The sequence below is a fragment of the Trichosurus vulpecula genome, chromosome 3 (genome assembly GCF_011100635.1).
Source record: "Trichosurus vulpecula isolate mTriVul1 chromosome 3, mTriVul1.pri, whole genome shotgun sequence".
Lineage (NCBI taxonomy): Eukaryota > Metazoa > Chordata > Mammalia > Diprotodontia > Phalangeridae > Trichosurus > Trichosurus vulpecula.
Genome location: NC_050575.1, coordinates 350,231,815 through 350,251,192, shown reverse-complemented (window position 1 = coordinate 350,251,192; position 19,378 = coordinate 350,231,815). Strand labels below are relative to the sequence as shown.

The window sequence follows — 19,378 nt, the reverse complement described above, 5'->3', positions numbered from 1 at the left end:
ATTCCTTGGCATGTCTTCCCCTTGGGGACAGCTCATTTTTACTGACAGGGGACCAAAATGACCCTCCCTGAACAGGAAGTGGACCAGCCTTACCTCCTTATACATCTGCACGTGGTGAATGACCAGTTTGGAGGCAAGCCTCAGAGCTTCACTCTGAATTTTGGTTCTGGGGAAAAAAGTGGAAGAGAACACAACATAAAATGAAACTGATGCTTCATGAACAGAGCTGTGTACTTCAATATCTATCTATCTATCTATCTATCTATCTATATATATATATATTTATATTTTTGTCCTGACCAGTGATTTCACTGGTGTAGGGAACTCCCAGTGGAGGAACTTCTCCAAATGCAGATTAGCAACTGTTTTGCTGGGCACACAGTAGGTGCTTAATCCATGTGAGCTGACCTACTGAATGAAACTTACTACCTTGGAGAAAGGCCTGGAGCACTGAAGGTTAAGTGACTCACTCAAGGTCACACACAGCCAGTATGTGTCAAAAGGCAGAACTTAAACCCAGGGGTGACATTATTCACTGACTCCAAGGTCTGCTCTCTATTCACTATACAACACTGCCTCTTATACTATTAATATTCAGCAAATAAAATGATCCTTTTTACTTAATAATAATAGCTAGCATTTACAGAGCACTTGAAGGTTTACAAATTGCTTTACATATATTATCTCATTTTATCCTCACAACAGCTCTGGGGGGGGGGCAGGTGCTATTTTTATCCTCATTTTTCAGATGAGAAAACTGAGGCAGACAGGTTGACATCTGAGGTGGCACTCAGGTCTTCCTGACTCTAGGCCCAATGCACCACTACCCTCCACTGCACCACTTAGCCATCTCAAGTTTGTGTAAGAAATAGAAATAAAAAGTATGAATAAAATGAGAGAGAGTGGAACAGGGAGAGGGAGAGAAAGAGAGGGAGGGAGAGAACAACTGAGATAGAGAGGGAGAGAGAAAGGGAGAGAGAAGGGGGGATTGTATGTAGCAGCAACTAGGGGACCAGACCTCTCACTGGAAGCATTTGCAACACTCATTGTCCAGGTCAAGAATTCCTTTGGGGTCTGGTGGATACAACTTTCAGTCAGAGGAAGCCACTTGCTGACATCCATGCGATGGAGAATTTTCAAAATCTATAAATATAAATTAGAAGCAAAATGAGTGAAAGAAGAAATAATTACTTAGTGTGGGGAGGAGTAAATAGAAGTCTGTGAGTTCCCACATAATATCCTGTGCTGATATGGTGATTATGTCTCATTTTAAGATCACTACCCTCCTGAAAGGTGGAGAATATTATCCTAGAATCAGATTGGAAATTGAGTTATGGGGAAAGGCAATGATTTACCCAAATTAGGATTAGAACCCAGATCTCCAGCTTGTTAGGGCAATGTCCCTTATACTAGACCAGGCAGGTCAATCTTTCACATGTGCTAGACCTAATTTTGGTTTAGCTAGGGGCTGAACATTCAGAGTGTGGTCTAACTAGCCTCTGTACTTCATTACTATACCCCTCCCCCCCCATCACTATCGGCAGACAGCTTAGTAAGTACCTCTGTGATCACAGAGCCATCTTGCGCCCCATACAGAGTTCAGTAAATATCATCCTTGTCCTATCAACACTAAATCCAATGTACTCCACTCCTTACCCTATAAGGAGCCCCTGAGTTACATCCTACTTTTAAAGCACCAACACCCTAGTGAACTCTATAGGAACAGGAAGGACTGGAACATGGGGGAAAGTAACCAAGGACTGAACCTTGGCAAAGCACTCTTGGTGCTTTTCTTCCATGGCCATCTTCAAGAGCGACTCCCTCACATCAGGAAGGTAGGGTAGGGGGCCTTGCTCTTCTGCTGTCTTCTGCTCTGGGACTGCTGGAGCCACCAAATGCAGCAAGGTTTCCAAAGTCAGCAGGCGTACTTCAGGGAAGTCAGACTGTAACAGCTGAACAAGAGAGATGGGATTGTCCTTTGTCTTCTCACTGGGGTAAGCTGCTGTGGCAAACATGGCAGCTATCACCAGTCTGGTGAGGCTCTGCAAATACTGGATCAGACCAGGGATGGCAGTGGAATAGGGAATCCCAGTTTTTAGTTCAGATTCAGAGATGATTGTGGCAACCTCTTCCCAGAAGCCAAAGCTTTTGAGGCCTAAAAAGCAAAAATCATGAGGAAAAGTGACTTTACTACCTTTTTGAAAGAACACAGCAGAAACTCCTTCCCTTTAGAGGATCATAGATCTAGAGCTGCAAGGGGCCTCAGAGGCCATCTAGGACTACCTCCTCATTTTACAGATTCAGAAACTGAGGCTGAGGGAAGTGAAGGAACTTGCCCAAGTCATATAGGTAATGTCAGAGGTGGTTCTCTTTTCTACTCTACCACACTGATTCCTCAAGGGTCCAGGATTTCATGAGTATGGGTCCTCCCTTCCCTGATGGAGATTGTAACCCTATATATCTCTACCATACTGATACTTCAGGGGTCCGGGATTTCATAAGTATGGGTCCTCTCTTCCCTGATGGAGGTCATAACCCTATACATCTCTATCACACTGATTCTTCAGGGGTCCGGGATTTCATGAATATGGGCCCTCCCTTTCTTGAGGGAGATTGTAACCCTATATACCCTCTATCACACTGATTCTTCAAAGGTCCGGGATTTCATGAGTATGGGCCCTCCCTTCCCTGATGGAGATCGTAACTCTACATACTTTACTAGACAGTATTCATGAGTTGCTGTTGGTAAAAAGCAAAACAAAACCAAACCCCACAAAATGACTACTTCGTGGCCAACCTCCTGGTGGTAAGCTCCTTTCTAGTTAGCTGGGCTGGTGCTTGCCTGATGGACACTCAATTCACTGCCTACCCTATGCAGAAAATCTTTCCAGTTTTAGCAGAACCTGCTAAAGCTTGTGTAGAACATTACACAGTGGAGGGGCAGAAATTTTGACTTTGGAAATGCACAGTTGGCATTTAAAATATCTTTCCTGAATTGACTCCATATGGATTGCTTAGAAATGAGGGGCCCTTTAATGATGAAATGTCTATCTAAGTATAAAGGTTGTGCTTAGCACAGTGCCCAGCACATAGTAGGAGCTTTGTTGTCCAGTCATTTTCAGACATGTCTGACTCTTTGTGACTCCATTTGGGGTTTTCCTGGCAAAGATATTGGAATGGTTTGCCATTTTCTTTTCCAGGGCAGGGGCTTAATAAATGTTTACTGAAGTGAAGTGGCCAAAGATAATAATTTTGAAGAAAATTTGAAGATAATTTTGAAGGAAAATGGATATTTGGACCTTTTGCTATTGTGTCATAACATTTGATATCTGAAAAAAAGCATTTTAATAATTCAAAGACACTAATTCATTAGAAATTTCCATCTGTACAGATATGGAGAAGAGAACAGGGAAAGAGCAGTGTCACATAAGCCAAGGGAGGAGAAGTACCTAGATACAGGAGTGGGGAACCTGCAGCCTCAAGCCCAAATGTTGCCCTTTAGGTCCTCAAGTGTGGCCCTTTGACTGAATCCAAACTTCACAGAACAAATCCCCTTAATAAAAGGATTTATTCCATAAAACTTGGACTCAGTCAAAAGGCCTTAGGACCCAAGGACCTAGAAGGCCATATATGTCCCTAAGGCCACAGGTTCCCCACCCCTGGCCCAGGACAAAGGGCTGCTCAACAGTGTCAAAAGCTTCAGAGATATCAGATGGAATAAAGACTGAGAAAAGGTCATCCAACTGAGCAGTTAAGAGATTGCTGGTAACCTTGGGAATAAAAGTTCAGAAGAATAGTAGAGTCAACTCCAGGGGGATGAGAAATGATCTGAAGATGAGGAAACATGGGCAACATGTGTAGATAATTTTAGGATGACTGCTTGATGAGATGGCAGGGTCAAGTTTTTAAAGGGTGGGGTGACCTGGGAAATTTTATTAGCAGTAGGGGAGGAAGCAGTAGATAAAAAAAAAACAACAAACTGAAGGAGGATGGAACAGTAGAAGAGAAGGGAAGGAGAAGAGGGAGGAAGAGAGACAGAGAGAGAGAGAGAGAGAGAGAGAGAAAGAAAAGACAGAGACAGCGAGACAGAGAGAATATGCCACTGGGTGGGGCAGGTACCTGGATGAGACAGAACAGCATCAAACAGAGGGCTTGATCTAGGGAGTCTCTTCCTCAGAGACTAAAACAAAAGATGTTGTCCGGTCATTTTCAGTAGCGTCTGACTCTTTGTGACCCCATTTGGGGTTTTCTTGGCAAAGACACTGGAGTGGTTTTCCATTTCCTTCTCCAGCTCATTTGACAGATGAGGAAACTGAGGCAAACAGGTTTAGGTGACTTGTCCAGGGTCACACAGCGAGTAAGAGGCCAGATTGGAACTCAGGAAGATAAGTCTTTCAGACTCCAGGCTCAAGATGTATCAGAGATCCAAAGCATGTGGTAGGGGACAATAGAGAACTCAATGCCCATGTCTTCTACTTTCTCAGCAAAGTAGAAGGTAAATTCCTCTGGGAAGGGGGAATGGAGAAGAATGATGTAAGGGGCTTGTAGTATCAATTTAGATTTGAAGATCTTTCCCACCCATTAATAGGCCATGTAACCTGATATGTCACAGGAAGCCCAAGACCCATGTGGTGGGAGGAACTTCCTGACAGGGAAAGGAAGTTATGTCACAGGAAATGCTGACAGAGAGAGAGAGAGAGAGAGAGAGAAAGAGAGCATGCGACAGCGCAGTTATGGCTGCTAATGGCTGCCCTCGTGAGTGTTAGAACTGAACAGGCTGACTTAGTGAGTTTGCTTTGGGGAAAATCCCAGCAGGGGGTCAGAGAAGTTTTGGGATGGTGAGGCTCCAGGCTGTGATATGGTGTTTTAAGTTCCTTGCTGTTATGATAAAGTGGGCTGACTGGCTGTGGGAGCTGAACATTTGGTTATGGGATATGGTTCTCTGGTGTCTGAATAAATGTTATATTTCTTTTACCTTCTTTGTGGAGAGTCTCTCATACTTTGCGATACAGAGCTACATAGGCATATTCACAATTATCATTGATGTGTTTATTGCCTTACTGATATAGGGCTTGATGAGAGAAAAGATTTAAGATGGCAATTCTGTGGCACGTCATAGACTCAATCAGGGAAGAATAAACTGCCTTGCAGCAGTGAGGGCCCAGGTGATATTAGCTCACAAATTTCAGTGGCTATGACCTACACAGTGAAGTTAATTTCTCCAGGGGTGTTCATCAGTGTGCATGTGGAGAAGGTGGATGGTAGGGGTGACCCAGGGCTGGAGTCTGGCATTGCATGAGCAGTTATAGATAGAAGGGCAAGAAGGGCAAAGGTGGAGGACAGTATAGAGCTGAACTGATGGAACATGGGGCCAAGACTACAAAAGGAGCAAAATGGCAGCCAAACTGTGGTAAAGAGCTTGGCACAAGTTGCAACAAGGATGAAAAATAGGTTTAGTGGAGCAGAGGGAAGAAAAAGGTGCTGATAGAAGGTTATGATTAGAGAGAGAAATTTCAGCGTTCAAGGTCACACAAATAGCGCAGTTATGAGTGAGGAAGCTTCACCAGCAGCACTGTTCTGAGAGTCCCTGTGTGTGAGTTTAGGTGTCCTTTTGAAAGTCTAGGGCTTCAGACGATGTGTACTGTTTGTGTGCTCCCAGGAGAACAAAGAACTCTAGTGGGACACGACCCTGGTCTGGCTGTGGGCAGTAGGCAGGAACCAGAGATGCAGCTGAGGGAATGCAGACTGGTCAAGGAGGGAGCCAAGAAGGAGCTGTGGCCTGACACTAAGCTAACCAAACTTATGTCTGAGGTTGTGTCCCCGAGGCTCTCCAATGCTTTGCCTAAAAGGAACTATAGTAAAGAGATGTTCTCAAAATGGACCTCAAATGCCAGGAAAATACACCTTTCTAATACCTCTACCATCTGAATAATCAATAAATGGGAGCTGGATTGTCCACAAAGGCACCAGACAGTGCAGTCAGTATTCTCTAAACTGGACTCAGGAAAGGTGCCTTTGACAGACCTTTCTTTTTTTCTTCCCTCTGAGGTTATCTCCAATTTATTCTGAATATATCAGCTAGGTGGTCAACAACAGCAAAAAAAATTTGACAATGTTAAATATAGGAAGTATTGGTTATGGGGTAGCTAGGTGGCACAGTAGATGGAGTCAGGAAGACTCATCTTCCTGAGTTCAAGTCTGGCTTCAGACACATATTAGCTGTGTGACCCTGGGCAAGTCACTTCATCCTGTCTGCCTCAGTTTCCTCATCTGTACAGTGAACTGGAGAAGGAAATGACAAACTACTCCAGTGTCTTTGCCAAGAAAACCTCAAATGGGGTCATGAAGAGTCAGACAAGACTGAAAAAACTCAATGAAAACACCACCAGCATCTCATTCATGACAGGAACTATTCTAGACTCCCAACAGTACGCCCTGCCCCCACCCTCTCAGATGAGGACAGACTCCCTCATCTCTAAGGGTAAAAAAGGTTTTTTTGTTTTATAACTCCTTGAATATATCTCCCACTAATTCCTGCTTTATTCCAGTGTCTAACAAAGAAGTGGCCTTCTTCCCCAAGGCCAGTCCTTCTGTGAGTACACTTCATTCCATCCCTTCCTGTTTTCCTCGGCAGATTGCCCTCACAACCACCTGGCCCCCTTATGTTTAATCTCTTCCTAGATACCTAGGCAGTTTCCTTCCTGATACCTAGAAATATGCCCATATCTCTGCCATCTTTAAAAAAAAAACAAACCTCTCACTAGATCCTACCATCCCCACTAGCTAACATCCTATATCTTATTTGCTTTTCTCGGCTCAACATCTTGCTTCATTCCCCCTCCCCTCACTCTCTTCTTTGCCTTTTGTAATCTGGTTCCAAACTTCATTGCCGAGTTGAAATTATTCTTTTCAAAGTCACCAACGATCTTATGATGGCCAAATCTAATGGCCTCTTCTCACTTCTAATCTGTCTTGACTTCTCTAGAATATTTTCTCCTCTCTTAATAAAAAAGCATTTAATAAATGTTCATTGATTAACAGACACAGGTTTAATAAACAGTCATTGACTGAGAGCAAGGGACAGCCATGTGGACAGTAGTTGGTTCTGATTTGCACCATTTTGTACTGGTGAGACGAAGTCTAGCTTTGGGGCACCACATCCCCCTAGGACTTTAAATCATTCTTTTCCGTGAATATAGAATACTTGCCAGCTCACCTTCACTGCTCGTACCCAGACAGTGAATAAATAAAACTCTAAATGAAAGACCTGCCTACCATAAACTGTTACTTGTCCTGGGGTGAGGGATGAGCGACATGGCTGTGGTCAAGAATCCAAAGATGTGACTAGACCAGACAGGCCACATTCACTGTAGTTCTCATATACCCAAGGGCGAGTTTATTTTTTTGTCCTCATCTAATTTCGTTTGCGTCCTCGCATTCATTGCTTGTCTAAAAGTTCTTTCTATTCTGGAAATGGTTTTCTTTTAATTGGAAATAAATTATGATTATAGCTTGCTAAATGGGTGAGAAAACCTGTAGGAGAAAAGATTTTTTTGCTGAGATCTTGCTGTCAGCAGTAAGGTTCTCAAATCTACCTATGAATTCTGTGCCTCGATAGTAAGCTTTGATAAAGTGATAAAATCCAACAAAGGGTTCAATGACAACTGCGTATCTTCCATTAAGCAAACATGCTATTAAAACTAAGCAGCGAAAGGTTTTGCCGGGAATCTGGGTTTTCAGAAGCAATGACAGTAGGCCTCATTTCACAGTTCTGTCCTGGAAAGCCAGCACTGTCTCAGCCCAGGTCCAGGCCTGAGCCACACTGGTGTCAACTGTGTTGCCTATGAACACTGGAAGTCTGGAAGTAGGAGCCACAGTGATCCTTCTAAGGACTTAGAAAAGTCAGCATGAAATGAGGAATCAAAGAATCACAGAATTCTGGGGTTGGAAGGGATTTCAATGGCTATCTATCTAGTCCAACACATCTAGAAAAATAGTCTCTTCTGCAACATACCCGACACATGGTCATTTAGGCTCCACGATGACAAGCAGTCCACTCTACTGCTAGAAAGCTCTAGGAAATGTTAGGAAATGTTGTCTGCATTTGTTTCTTTTTGACTAGCTACTAGTCCTAATTCCACCCTCTGGGACCAAGTAGAAGACATCTAAGCCACTTCCACTTTAGGGCCTTTCAAGACTGTGAAGACCAGTTTCTCAAAAGAGAAAGTGACTTTATTTTTTGGTGCAAATGTGAGGAATGGGTCAGAATGGGGTGAGGGGAAGCATTTCACTTAGCATTTGGTATTTCATTTAGCAATGGCTTTCAAAGCCTTCTATGGATAGACCTAAGGTTATGATCCCAAGTGGAGCCCCAGAAGATGATTAAATGATGTTTTTCAAATATTGGCAAGTCTCTTTTAAAAATAATCCCCCCACTCTTTTAGGAAAGAAATGAAACATTTTGAAAAAGAATCCCATTATATTTTAATGTTGTGAGGCTATGAGGTTAAGTCAGAAATGAGCACATTAAATTTTTTTAAGTTTACATTCTTCCTGTTAAAAAAGGGAAGGAGCACAAGAACTCAAAGCCAGATTTGCTAGTGGCAAATAAGCAAGGGCAGGGGGGGAATTTGGGGCACCCCCATCTCCCAGATATGTTTTTTCTATGTTGACTGACTTGAAGTTCTTATTGGACAAAATTGTAACCAGATACAATTCAAGTTCTTATTTGCCAACAATGAGGGTAATTAAGCTAATTCTAAAAATTATTTGAAATGCTCTCCCTCCTTGCCTTTGCCTCCTAGCTTCTCTGGCTTCTTTCAAGACTCAATTCCAACCTCCTCTTTCCCAGTCCCCCAGATACTTGTGCCTTGCCCTCTGACAGCACCTCCCATTTACTCTGTACATGTCTTGTATGTACATCATTATTTGCATGCTGTCTTCTCCATTAAAATGTGAGCTCCTTGACGTCAAGAACTAGGTATTTGATTTCCTTTGTAACCCTAGCATAGCACAGTGATTGGCACATAGTAAGTACTTAATAAATGTGTGTTAACCAACTACTTTGCAAACTTTGTAGATTTTCACATCTGGCTCATGTAATTTTTAATGAACTATATAATATTTTAAGAGTAGCCACAGAACAAGATGGAGAGCAAAACTGAGCTATTGGCTGGATGACGGCTGATTTAATAAAAACCTTGGCTTCTAGTTATGTAGGAAAAACAGTTTCCTTGTATTTCCCTAAAGGGGAACCCTTCTAGTCACCCATGCCTGGCATGGTACACTCTGGGGAGTCTGTGGGCTGAAGTGTTTTGGACCATTGGCTTACTTCTCTCAGGCTTTGGTTTCTGGGTTTCTCACAGCCTTCTCCTCCTCAATACTCCTTAATCTCATCCTCAGCTTTTTCCTCAAAGGGATAATGTAACCTACAATATAACTAACGTTTATATGGCACGTTAAGGTTTACAAATCACTTTCCAGCAACCTATGAGGTAGAACAGGTGAATGCTATTATCTCCCTTTTAGAGATAAGGAAATTGAAGCTCTGAGATTGACTTGCTGATGAGGTTTCCTGACCCCGAGGCCAGGGCTGTATCCACATTGATAACTAGGAATTCTTTCACCTGGGGCAAAGTCAGTTCATTTCAATGTGGAGGGGAGGATTGGTGGTGACAGCATAGTATGGCATGACCACAGATGCAGTCACGGTTAGGGCCTTATAGGGGTAGGCCAGAATGAGGGCCCAAAGAGAGGGGTGCTACGGCAATTCGAGTCTTGGGATAGCATCAGAGCAGGCCACAACGATCCATGGGCTGCCATGACAAGCAAGAGACTTCCACCTGGATGTTGGGTGACTGGGATCAAAGTCCTGATCACCTCCCTCTAATCATGGCCCTGGCGCTATCCACTGTAACTCACTGCCTTTCTAATTTTAGGAAGTGGATAGCTTCTTTCTGTCTGTCAGTGGGGAAAGAAAGTGAGTTGGTAACACCACTTTTTGAAAAGTGCCTTGTAAGATCACAAAGTAAAAACACAGTTGACTTCTCTGGCCTGACTGACCACTGAAGAGACAGAGCTGGAAGGGGAATTAAATGTGAGTTTCTTCTGGATTCTCTGGGGTACCCAACACAGCAGGGTTCTGCATATGGGAAGACGACCTGGGATAGCACTGACAAAATACTTGTGGATAATAATCTAAAAAGATCATAGGGCCACAGGTTGAGAACTGGAAAGAACTACGGAGGCCAACTAGGTCAAGTTCTTCATTTCACAGAACCGAGGACCAAGGGGGTGAAGTGAAGAAGTTCTGAACCTTTTTTTGTGTCATGGGCCACTTTTTTTTTTTTGGGCAGTTTGGTGAAATGTATGGAGAGAACGTTTTTAACGTATAAAATAAAACACATAGGGTTACAAAGGAAATCCATTATATTCGAATGGTTGGAAAAAATTAGGAAAAAACCAAATTCATGGACTCCAGGTTAAGAAGCTCTTGGATTAAGGTCACGTAGATAGTAAAGTGGAAGAGAAAAGATTTGAATGTAAATCCTAACTCTAGAGTTGAAATTTTCTAGTCATTCATCATCATATATGATTGGTTCTTTGAGGGTTATGGTATAAATTCTGTTCTTTAAACTGGAGGCAAAAATGAAGCAATCACATGTGGGATCAGTTCTTTGCTAACAGTCTTTCCAAGAACTTAAGAATCTAGCTATTTAGGTACATACTTATTGCATAGATCAACTTCTGATTAACCATTTTTCATCGGTCCTTTCCAGTCCAAAGGCCATTTCTTTTGGCAGAGAAAACAGAAGAAATGAAAGAGCTGAGGACCTCTGCACACTCCAGATTGTCCATTATCAGTGATCGGCCATCCTAGGCCTTCCTTAGTTTCCCTTACATAACTTTTTGTTGCAATTCTTAGCTCAAGGTGTAGCTTGCAGCAGAAAAGAAGAAAGATGTTTATTTTTCTAAGCCATCTCACCATGGAACACAGACCCAATGTTGAGGCAGGCATAAGCTCGGTGTAAATTCTGCTTGACTGTTGGGTGAGGAAAAAAAGATGTGGCCCTGGACAGAACCAACGTCAGTACTAAGGCTTGGTCCAATTCTGCTCCTTAACACCCAGGTGGCTTTGAACAAATGTCCTAACCTTATCTGTTAAATGGAGGTGATAGTATTCACATTACTAACTTCATAACCACCTGTATGTAAGGAGGATTTTGTTATCCTTTGAGAGTCCAGTTTCCCATGCGCCATGGCCATGGCATCTCTAGTTTCCAGGTGCTAGATAATAACTCCCAGAATAGCCCCAAGGATCCTAGATAGTAACTCCCAGAATCACAGTTATAGGCAGTCCTGCTGAGGCTGCGCCATGAGATATGGGATGACATAATGTGATATTTACTATGCTTGTGCAGAATGATGATATTGCTAAAGTTAACCTGTGAGCTTCATGTTGGCAAGATGCCTTGTTTGTTGCCCTTTAAAGCCGGTGGGCACTGGTCAGTGAGTGGGGAAAGCACAGGGAAGCTGTGTGTACCTTGACTGGTCCCCATCAACGCTTGAGGGGATTTAGGGGAGTACATGAGGTGTTCTTGTCTTGATTCCCCCCCCCCCCCACTGACCCCTGGGGAGTTAGTGCTCAGCAGCAATCTGAGAAGACTAGACTAGAATAAAGCTGATGATTAACTCCTCCTGCCTGTCTGACCAGATCGAGAGTGAACCTGTTAGAGGCTGGAGTCCCAAAACTCCAGTGCCTCCTGTGTGTTATCTGTGAAGCACCACCAAAGTCCTACTATAAGCTGCAGACTTCGAGCATGAGTTTGGCGACAGGCTATATTATGGCCTCCAAATATCAGTCTAGTTAAATTTGGGGAAGTTCATCACCTAAAGGCTGGTCACCAAATGATGGATCTTTTTTGGGGGGGAGGGGTTCCACAGTTAATTTATAAAACAGGGGCAGCTAGGTGGCAAAGTGAATAATACAGTGCCAGGCCTGGAGTCAGGAAGACTCATCTTCATGAGTTCAAATCTGGCCTCAGACGCTTACTAGCTGTGGGACCCTGGGCAAGTCACTTTATCTTGTTTGCCTCAGTTTCCGCATCTGTAAAATGAGCTGGAGAAAGAAATGGCAAACCACTCCAGTATCTCTGCCAAGAAAACCCCAAATGGGGCCATGAAGAGTTGGACCTGACTGAAACAAGTGAACAGTAACAACAAAACCGTCTATGAAGGTGTGGGAAGACTGTGACCAGCATTAGCAGAGACAGGGTCCACCCTGATGAAATCAGGCAGCTACCAAACTCACAGCATTGTTAAGGAGTGTACAAAAAGGGCTTTTATTCTGAAAGCATTACATAAATGTAAGAAATTACTAGTAGCATTGCAGACGATTATGCCTCAGACCACCAGCCATCTCTTCTCTCTAGCCATTCTTCCCAGGTCTCCATCTACTCTGCCAACACAACAGCCACTTTTTCAGTGTATCTGAGTATTCTGCGTAGCTCAGTCTTTTTGTGTCTCTATGCCTATCCAAATGTTCTCCATTCTCCAAGGCCCCAGCTCCTTATCTTCTAACTCCAGTTCTGCTAATCCTTCCCTGTACACAAAACTTACTGTAGCTGAATTCTGGCACTCAGTTATACTCAGCGTTTTGTTATTCTCGAATTGTTTCATTTGTAAAAGTCTTCTCTCTTAGTAAGCTCTGGTAGGGCCTGTCTTCCCTTTCCTCCGGCATCCCAGACAGCTTATCAAAGCTCTGAAAACAGTAGCAGTAGAGAGTACGTAATCCTCCCTCTGCCACTCATTTTTCTTCTCGAAGCATATCAAAACTGCTCCTGTGAATCACAGTTTTAAATCTGAAAGACAGCTCATGTTGTTTTACAGGTGAGGAAATTAAGGCCCAGTGATTCACCTATTTCCTTCTTCTGGCTGGATGGTCTCTCTCTAAATTTACCTTCACCTGAATGTACTTTGCACATGCTTCCTGGCTTGTTTCATGAGTTCATCTTAAGATACACCTCCACACAACAGCTCCTTTTATCTAGTCCAGGGATGGGGAACTGGAGGCCTTAAGGCCATAGGGGGTCTTCTAGGTCCTTACTTGTGGCCTTCTGACTGAACCCAAACTGAACTGTAAAATTTAGATTCAGTCAAAAGGCCCTACTTAAGGACCTAGAAAGTCACACGTGGCCTTAAGGCTGTAGGTTCCCCACCCCTGATCTAGCCTGTTGTTTTTGAATGAGTAATTTCAATAGTCATATTCCATTTATGAGTGCCACCCCATCAAATGATAATAACAGCCCACATTTATATACGGTGCCTCCTATGTGCCAAGCTAAGTGATTTAAAATTACGATCTCATTCCATCCTTACAATAACTTTCGAAGGTATGTGCTATTATTACCCCCATTTTTCACATGAGGAAACCGAGGCAAACAGGTTCAATGACTTACCCAGGGTCACATAGCTCGTGTCTGAGGCTGGATGTATATTCAGGCCTTCCTGCCCTCAGGCCTGGTGCTCTATCCATGTACCATCAACTTCCTCTAACTCTCAGTGATTCTTATGAAGTCAAATTTACTCCCCCACATTAAGGTCCTCTAGTTCAACTTGTTTATTACCTATACTTTGTGCATTTATGGATAGATAACTGAAGCCAAGGCTTTCATTGCTGGTTCTCTTTTTGGATACCCACTTCTGAATTATAAACAGCAACTTCAAGGGAAAAAAAAATCTAATCTCAGTAAGAAAAACTCATCAAATTACTTCCAATACTTTTCTCAGGGTGGTAAAAACATATCAATAAACAACTCTGACATCTACTACTATTTCAGACTGTGAACTCCTTGAGAATAGAAACTTTGTTTTTTCTTTATCTGGAAAATGAAAGAGATGGGGCAAACGATCTCCAAGAACCTTTCAGCATTAAAATTCAACATTTTTTTTATTGAACTCCTGTTAGATATCATATTCCCAAGAATGGGCTCATTTCAACATTAACTTGGTAACCAAACAATTATATCCTTTCCTATTTTTCACCCCTGGAAAGATACCTTTTCCAAAGCGAGTGTTCCCTTCTCCTACTCTCTCTGGAATTGCTTTGCATTTACTCATATACATTTGTATAAACTGCTTTGCATTTACACATCTGCGTATGTATTGTTTCTTCCCAGTAGACTGTAAGCACCGTGAGGGCAGGGGTTGTTTCCTTTTTGTCTTTGTGTTTCTGGAGCTTAGCACAGTGCCTGGCACATCACAGGTACTTGATAGATGCTTTTTTGAGTGAATGAATGAACTAAAGAAGCCAGGAATCTGGTGCTTATTTGGGGGCTCACTGCCGCCTGGGAAAGATGCCTTTGGAAAAAAAAAAGAAATACAAAGATGCCTTTGAAATGGTGGCGGATTTTTAGGGAAAAGCAGCAAAGTTTATGAGACTGAAGCCTGGATCTCCTTGGAATTTCGTAACTTCAGGCGCAGGCTCAGAGGCTTCTAAAAATATGCTTCCTATTTGCCTTTCTCTCCTGAGCTGAGCTGAAAGAATGGTACCAACTGTACTGCATTAAATACATGTGCACCCTGGGCTGATAAAATTTATGACCCAATGAAAAGATAAGAATTGTTTTTAATTTATTCAGATGGAGTTGGTTAAATTTAACCTCATTAGACCAAATAATCAAAGCAGGTGTTTGTAAGTTGCCAATGTTTTTAGTCTCTGTTAATTGTTTGGCTATGCTTCCTAGAGAACTTAGGTAAAGGAAGTTAAAATATCATTAAAATCAGTGACCTTGTATTTATTCCTGTCACACACACACACACACACACACACACACATATACACACTATTCAAGCTTTAGGCAGTCCTAAATACAGGGCATTTTTAAATGCCCTTCACAGACCTTTGCCATTTAGCCATTACCAACATCTAAGCTGCCCTATGGGAAGGCTTCCATGACTATTGTAACCTTCATTACCTAAATACAAGCAGTATAAAATATGAGTCTGCCTCCTAATCTCAAATTGATCTACAAATTCCACTAGCCAGGCATTGAGGAGAAGCATTTAGAGATTCTGACTTTGTTCTCAAACTCGGGTCACTTTAACATGTTTAGAGGCAAAATGATGATAATAAAAACAGTTGCTCACATTCCAGCTAAAACAAAACGTTTATTGCGCTTGGCAGGACTACTGCATCTGAACTATAAATCTCAACTAACAAAGAAACCGCAAGGCACACCAACCAAACCGCAGGGTGTTGGGATGTGTTTTGCAAAGTGGCTGCAGGTAAAATTTTAAAAGGGGAGAAGTGTCTGGTTCTGTTAAGTGGCCCCACCTTCTCTCCATTAACTGCCTCTCGGAGTCCCCGGTGCGCCCTTAAGTCATTCGGTGTGCTGTTAGCTCTTGTTAGTGAACAGGAACACAGGCAATTAAAATAGCGAGTAGTTGGAGGCTAGAGTACTCCTCCCTCCCTGGGGCCTGTCAACCTCTCCAGGATTAAAGTCCTTCAATTCGGTCCTAGTCCCAACCTGCTCATCTTCATAGAAACTTCCTCACTGACAGAGATCCACCTCTAAGTCAGTAATTTATGGTCTTAGAGAGTTGCCTGAAGTGCTGGGGGAAAAGCTGAGGGACCTGCCCATGGTCACACACCTAGGAAGTATTAGAAGCCGGCTTCCAGGCTGCAAGGCAGGCCCTCTCTCCACGGGGCCAAGGGGCTACTCAGCCTTCAGTGATCACAGACGTTCACAGGGTGCTTATTTAAGGTTTGCGAATGGCTTCACCTGGCTAATTATCTCATTTCTTGTTCGGTGAGGTTAAGGATTGCAGGACCAGAATTCTCCCTCTCCTCACTAGCCACCTCATCCATACCCTCTATCTCCATCCCCCTTTCACCTCTCCTTTTATGCCTCATCTTTCTCTGTTAGAAAGTAAGGTACTTGAGGGTGGGGATTATTTTGATAACTTGTATTTGTATTTTCAGAGCTTAGCCCGGTGTCTGGAAGATAAGAAAGTGCTTAATAAATGTTCTTTCCTTTTTTCTCTTCTTTTTCTCCTTTCTTTCTTTTTTCTTTCTCTCTTCCTCCCTTCTTTTCTCCCTCCCTGCCTCCTTCAATTTTCCTTTACTTCCTATCCATCTATCTGTATATCTGTCTTCCTGCCATCTATTGCTGATTCTAGCCTTCAGTTACACTGCATCACACTGTCCTTTAGAGAAAGGCTGTTGTTTGTTCTCCGTCACATAAGAAGACCAATGACTTGAGGAGGGGGATGTCTTGACTTACAAGTGAATTGGATTTAAGTGAGGCCGAGCTGGTCAGGACAAAATCCTGCCCAGGATTCAGTGGGAGACCTCAGCCTTTTTAAGCTAAGGTCTTTCCCGTGTTTCAGTCTGTCTTAGGCAAAGCCCATTAAGTAATTAAAGGCTAGGTAAGAATCGAGGAAAAGATGGCCTAGCTTGCCTTCACAAAAGAATCATTCTGGGAGGGAAGACCCTCAGTTTCTAGCCATCACAGAAACAACTGCTGTTTACACTCACTCTAAGCCATCAAAACTCAAAGGAAGAGCAAGTAAGGCTTGGGCTGGGACCTATCAAAGCCCAGTCAATGAAACCCAGAGTGATTTGGGTTTAAAAGTATAGTCAAGTTGCACCATTTGAATCCAAATGGCCTTTATCAAAGCCTGGTTTTTCAGAGCTATATTTCAAGAAATCATAAGTGAAAACTATATTAGACAAAAGTTAATTGTACCAGTTTTAAAAAATGATAGAATTAATAAATAAGGAGGGAAAGAAAAAAAATCCACATCCCAAGATACCTTGCAAAGTATAATCAAAGTTTATATTTCTTTGGACAGAGCGCCCACGTATAAGGGCATGACTCCTCAGGCGGATGGAGAGGGAAGTAGAGGAGAAGGAGGAGGAGTTGTGGAGGGGGTGGGAGGAAGAGGAGGAGAAGCAGCAGCAGCAGAGCAAGGCTAGCCTTGAGAAAAGTATAACTGGAAGTTCGGCCAGGAAAGCTCATGGAGCATTCGGTGTCCGCTCCCTTTACTTCTAGAAGGTCGTTCCAGACCTCTAGTCCACCATCCTGAATGCTTAAGAAATGCTCTTTGACTGACCAAGTCAGTTCCAAGAGAGAAAGGCAATGTCAGCACCAAGTAGAAGTTGAAAGACGAGGGTTTAGAGTCTGAGGACTTCTCTGTGGGCCTCGGCTTCCTAATCTGTAAAATGTGGGTATAGGGCTACATGATCTCCCGAATCCCTTACTGTTCTATGAGCTCGTCACAGAATTCCCTCTTGGTCATAAGTAAATACACACTGCAAGCAATTGTTAGGAGTAAGATTGAGCAGGTGAATCCCTCCTGTCCACATGTGTGTATGTATGTACAGACGTATGAACAGGAAGGAAGGTGGTGAGGCCTGGGCCTGGAATCAGTAGGACCTGAGCTCTAATCCAGCTGGAGACATCTAACTAGACGTGTGATCCTGTGAAAGTTTTTAAACTTTGTGTGCCTCGGTTTCTTCTTCTGTAAGATAAAGGTAATAATAGCACCTATCTCCCAAGGCAGAATGTGAGAATAAAATGAGATAATATTTGTGAAGTGCTTTGCAAACCTTTAAGTGCCATGGACACTTAAAAATCATTAGCTATTAGGAACAAACAGGAAAAAGAGGAATTAAACATTTTTTGATAAAAGGGTATATTAACTTTTGGAGACAGATAGGTGGCTTAGTGGATAGAGGGGTGGGCCTAGGGTCAGGAAGACTCATCTTTTGGAGTTCAAATCTGGCCTCAGACACTTATTAGCTGTGTGACCCTGGGCAAGTCACTTCACTCTGCCTCGGTTTCCTCATCTGTAAAATGAGCTGAAGAAGGAAATCGAAAACCACTCCAGTATCTCTGCCAAGAAAACCCATGAAGAGTCGGACAAGATTGAAAAAACAAAACCAAACAACTGAACACCACCACTATCTGCTTTGCAGATATACCCTAAGGATCATAGAACTTTTCATCTGACTTGCTGCCAAAACCTGTCATGTGTGTTGCTCGACAGCAAGGCCTGTCTTACTCTCCTATATGTATACTCAGTGGTTAGGACAGTGCTTTGCATACAGTAAGTGCTTAATATATGCCTGTTTTCATTCTTTCATTCAAGTGGGAATAAGCCTTTAACCCAGAAGGAGTATGTTGTTTCCACATAGGAATATGGCATCGGTGAAATTTCAAGTGGTGACCAATTAGGATTTCAGAAAGTTTCTAAAATTCTCCATTCCCAGACCAGCGTAGGAGCAGCCTGCCTGGTCACTGTTTCAATGACAAGCCTCTCCTCCAAATACCACCCCCACCAATTCCATTCAGAAGCTATAATTTTCTTCTTGGAGAAACTGATATACCGATGGTGACAGCTACATCCAGCAGAGGGAAGGAATCAGGGACTCAGAGTCCTTGTGGTTTCAAACGGCTTTGAAAACCCAAACAAACTCATGATTTGAAATGGGAGGGAAAAACAAGTTAATGGTGATGGGGAAACCTCAAAATTGTTGGGAAGTACCAAGATGAAAGTTCAAATTACACCCAACACATCATTATCCGAAGCTTTTCTAATCACCTTCTCTCTCTAGCCCCCTTCATTGTTCTTATTACACATTTCCTTGGAGCGGGGGTGGGAGGCAAGGTCATTTGCACGGTATGATCTGAAGCCGGGTGGGTATGAAAGTCGGGCCCCATCCCCAAATCTCTTCTCTTCCCCTTGGCACAGGGGAAAGAGCATTAGACTTAGAAGCAGGTTAGGAAACTGGTTTCAGAGAAACCTGGGACCGCTTGCATGGACTAACACGGTCAAAGGAAGTGGGCAGAACCAGAAGAACTGTTCAATGACAACAACAATGTAAAGAAAAACAACTCTGAAAGTCAGAAAAACTCTGATCAATGAAATTATTAGCAGCCATGTTCCAGAAGAGCGCTTGTGATGACATGTGCTACTCACCTGGCAGAAAGGTGACAAGTTCAAGACACGCACTCAGCCCTTTCCCATCACAGGGGCTAGGGGTACAACGCCCCTTCGATCTGGAAAATCTGAGTAAAAGTTTTTGACCCTCCCTTCATACCAGAGAAGAAGTCTGAATTTTTTCTTTTTCTTTTAGGAGGTGTTTACATCGCCTTATTGTAATATTTGGGTTATTTGATCATATTTTAACTTTAAAAAAAGAAATTGTGTATATATAGGTGATATTAAAAGATAAAATGTGTTGATTTATACATATATTTTATGCATTTCTGAGTTTCTAAACTCCCTCAAAATTCCCACTTAATTTCTTATGCTGACCCTCGATATATCTAAACCTCAACGGGGAAAGCATCAATGTGGAAGGAATAACTAC

General features: G+C 42.8%; 1 protein-coding gene across 1 annotated transcript in view; it reads right to left on the bottom strand.

Moving 5' to 3' along the window:
• The window catches only part of THADA (THADA armadillo repeat containing), a 445,161-nt gene that overhangs the window by 73,069 nt on the left and 352,714 nt on the right, over nucleotides 1–19,378 (bottom strand). Inside the window, exons 32-34 of the mRNA XM_036750973.1 lie at nucleotides 1,767–2,155; nucleotides 1,019–1,143; nucleotides 94–166 (exon numbers count right to left, since the gene is read on the bottom strand). Coding sequence (XP_036606868.1) covers nucleotides 94–166; nucleotides 1,019–1,143; nucleotides 1,767–2,155 — 587 coding nt within the window. The remainder of the gene's footprint in view (nucleotides 1–93; nucleotides 167–1,018; nucleotides 1,144–1,766; nucleotides 2,156–19,378) is intronic.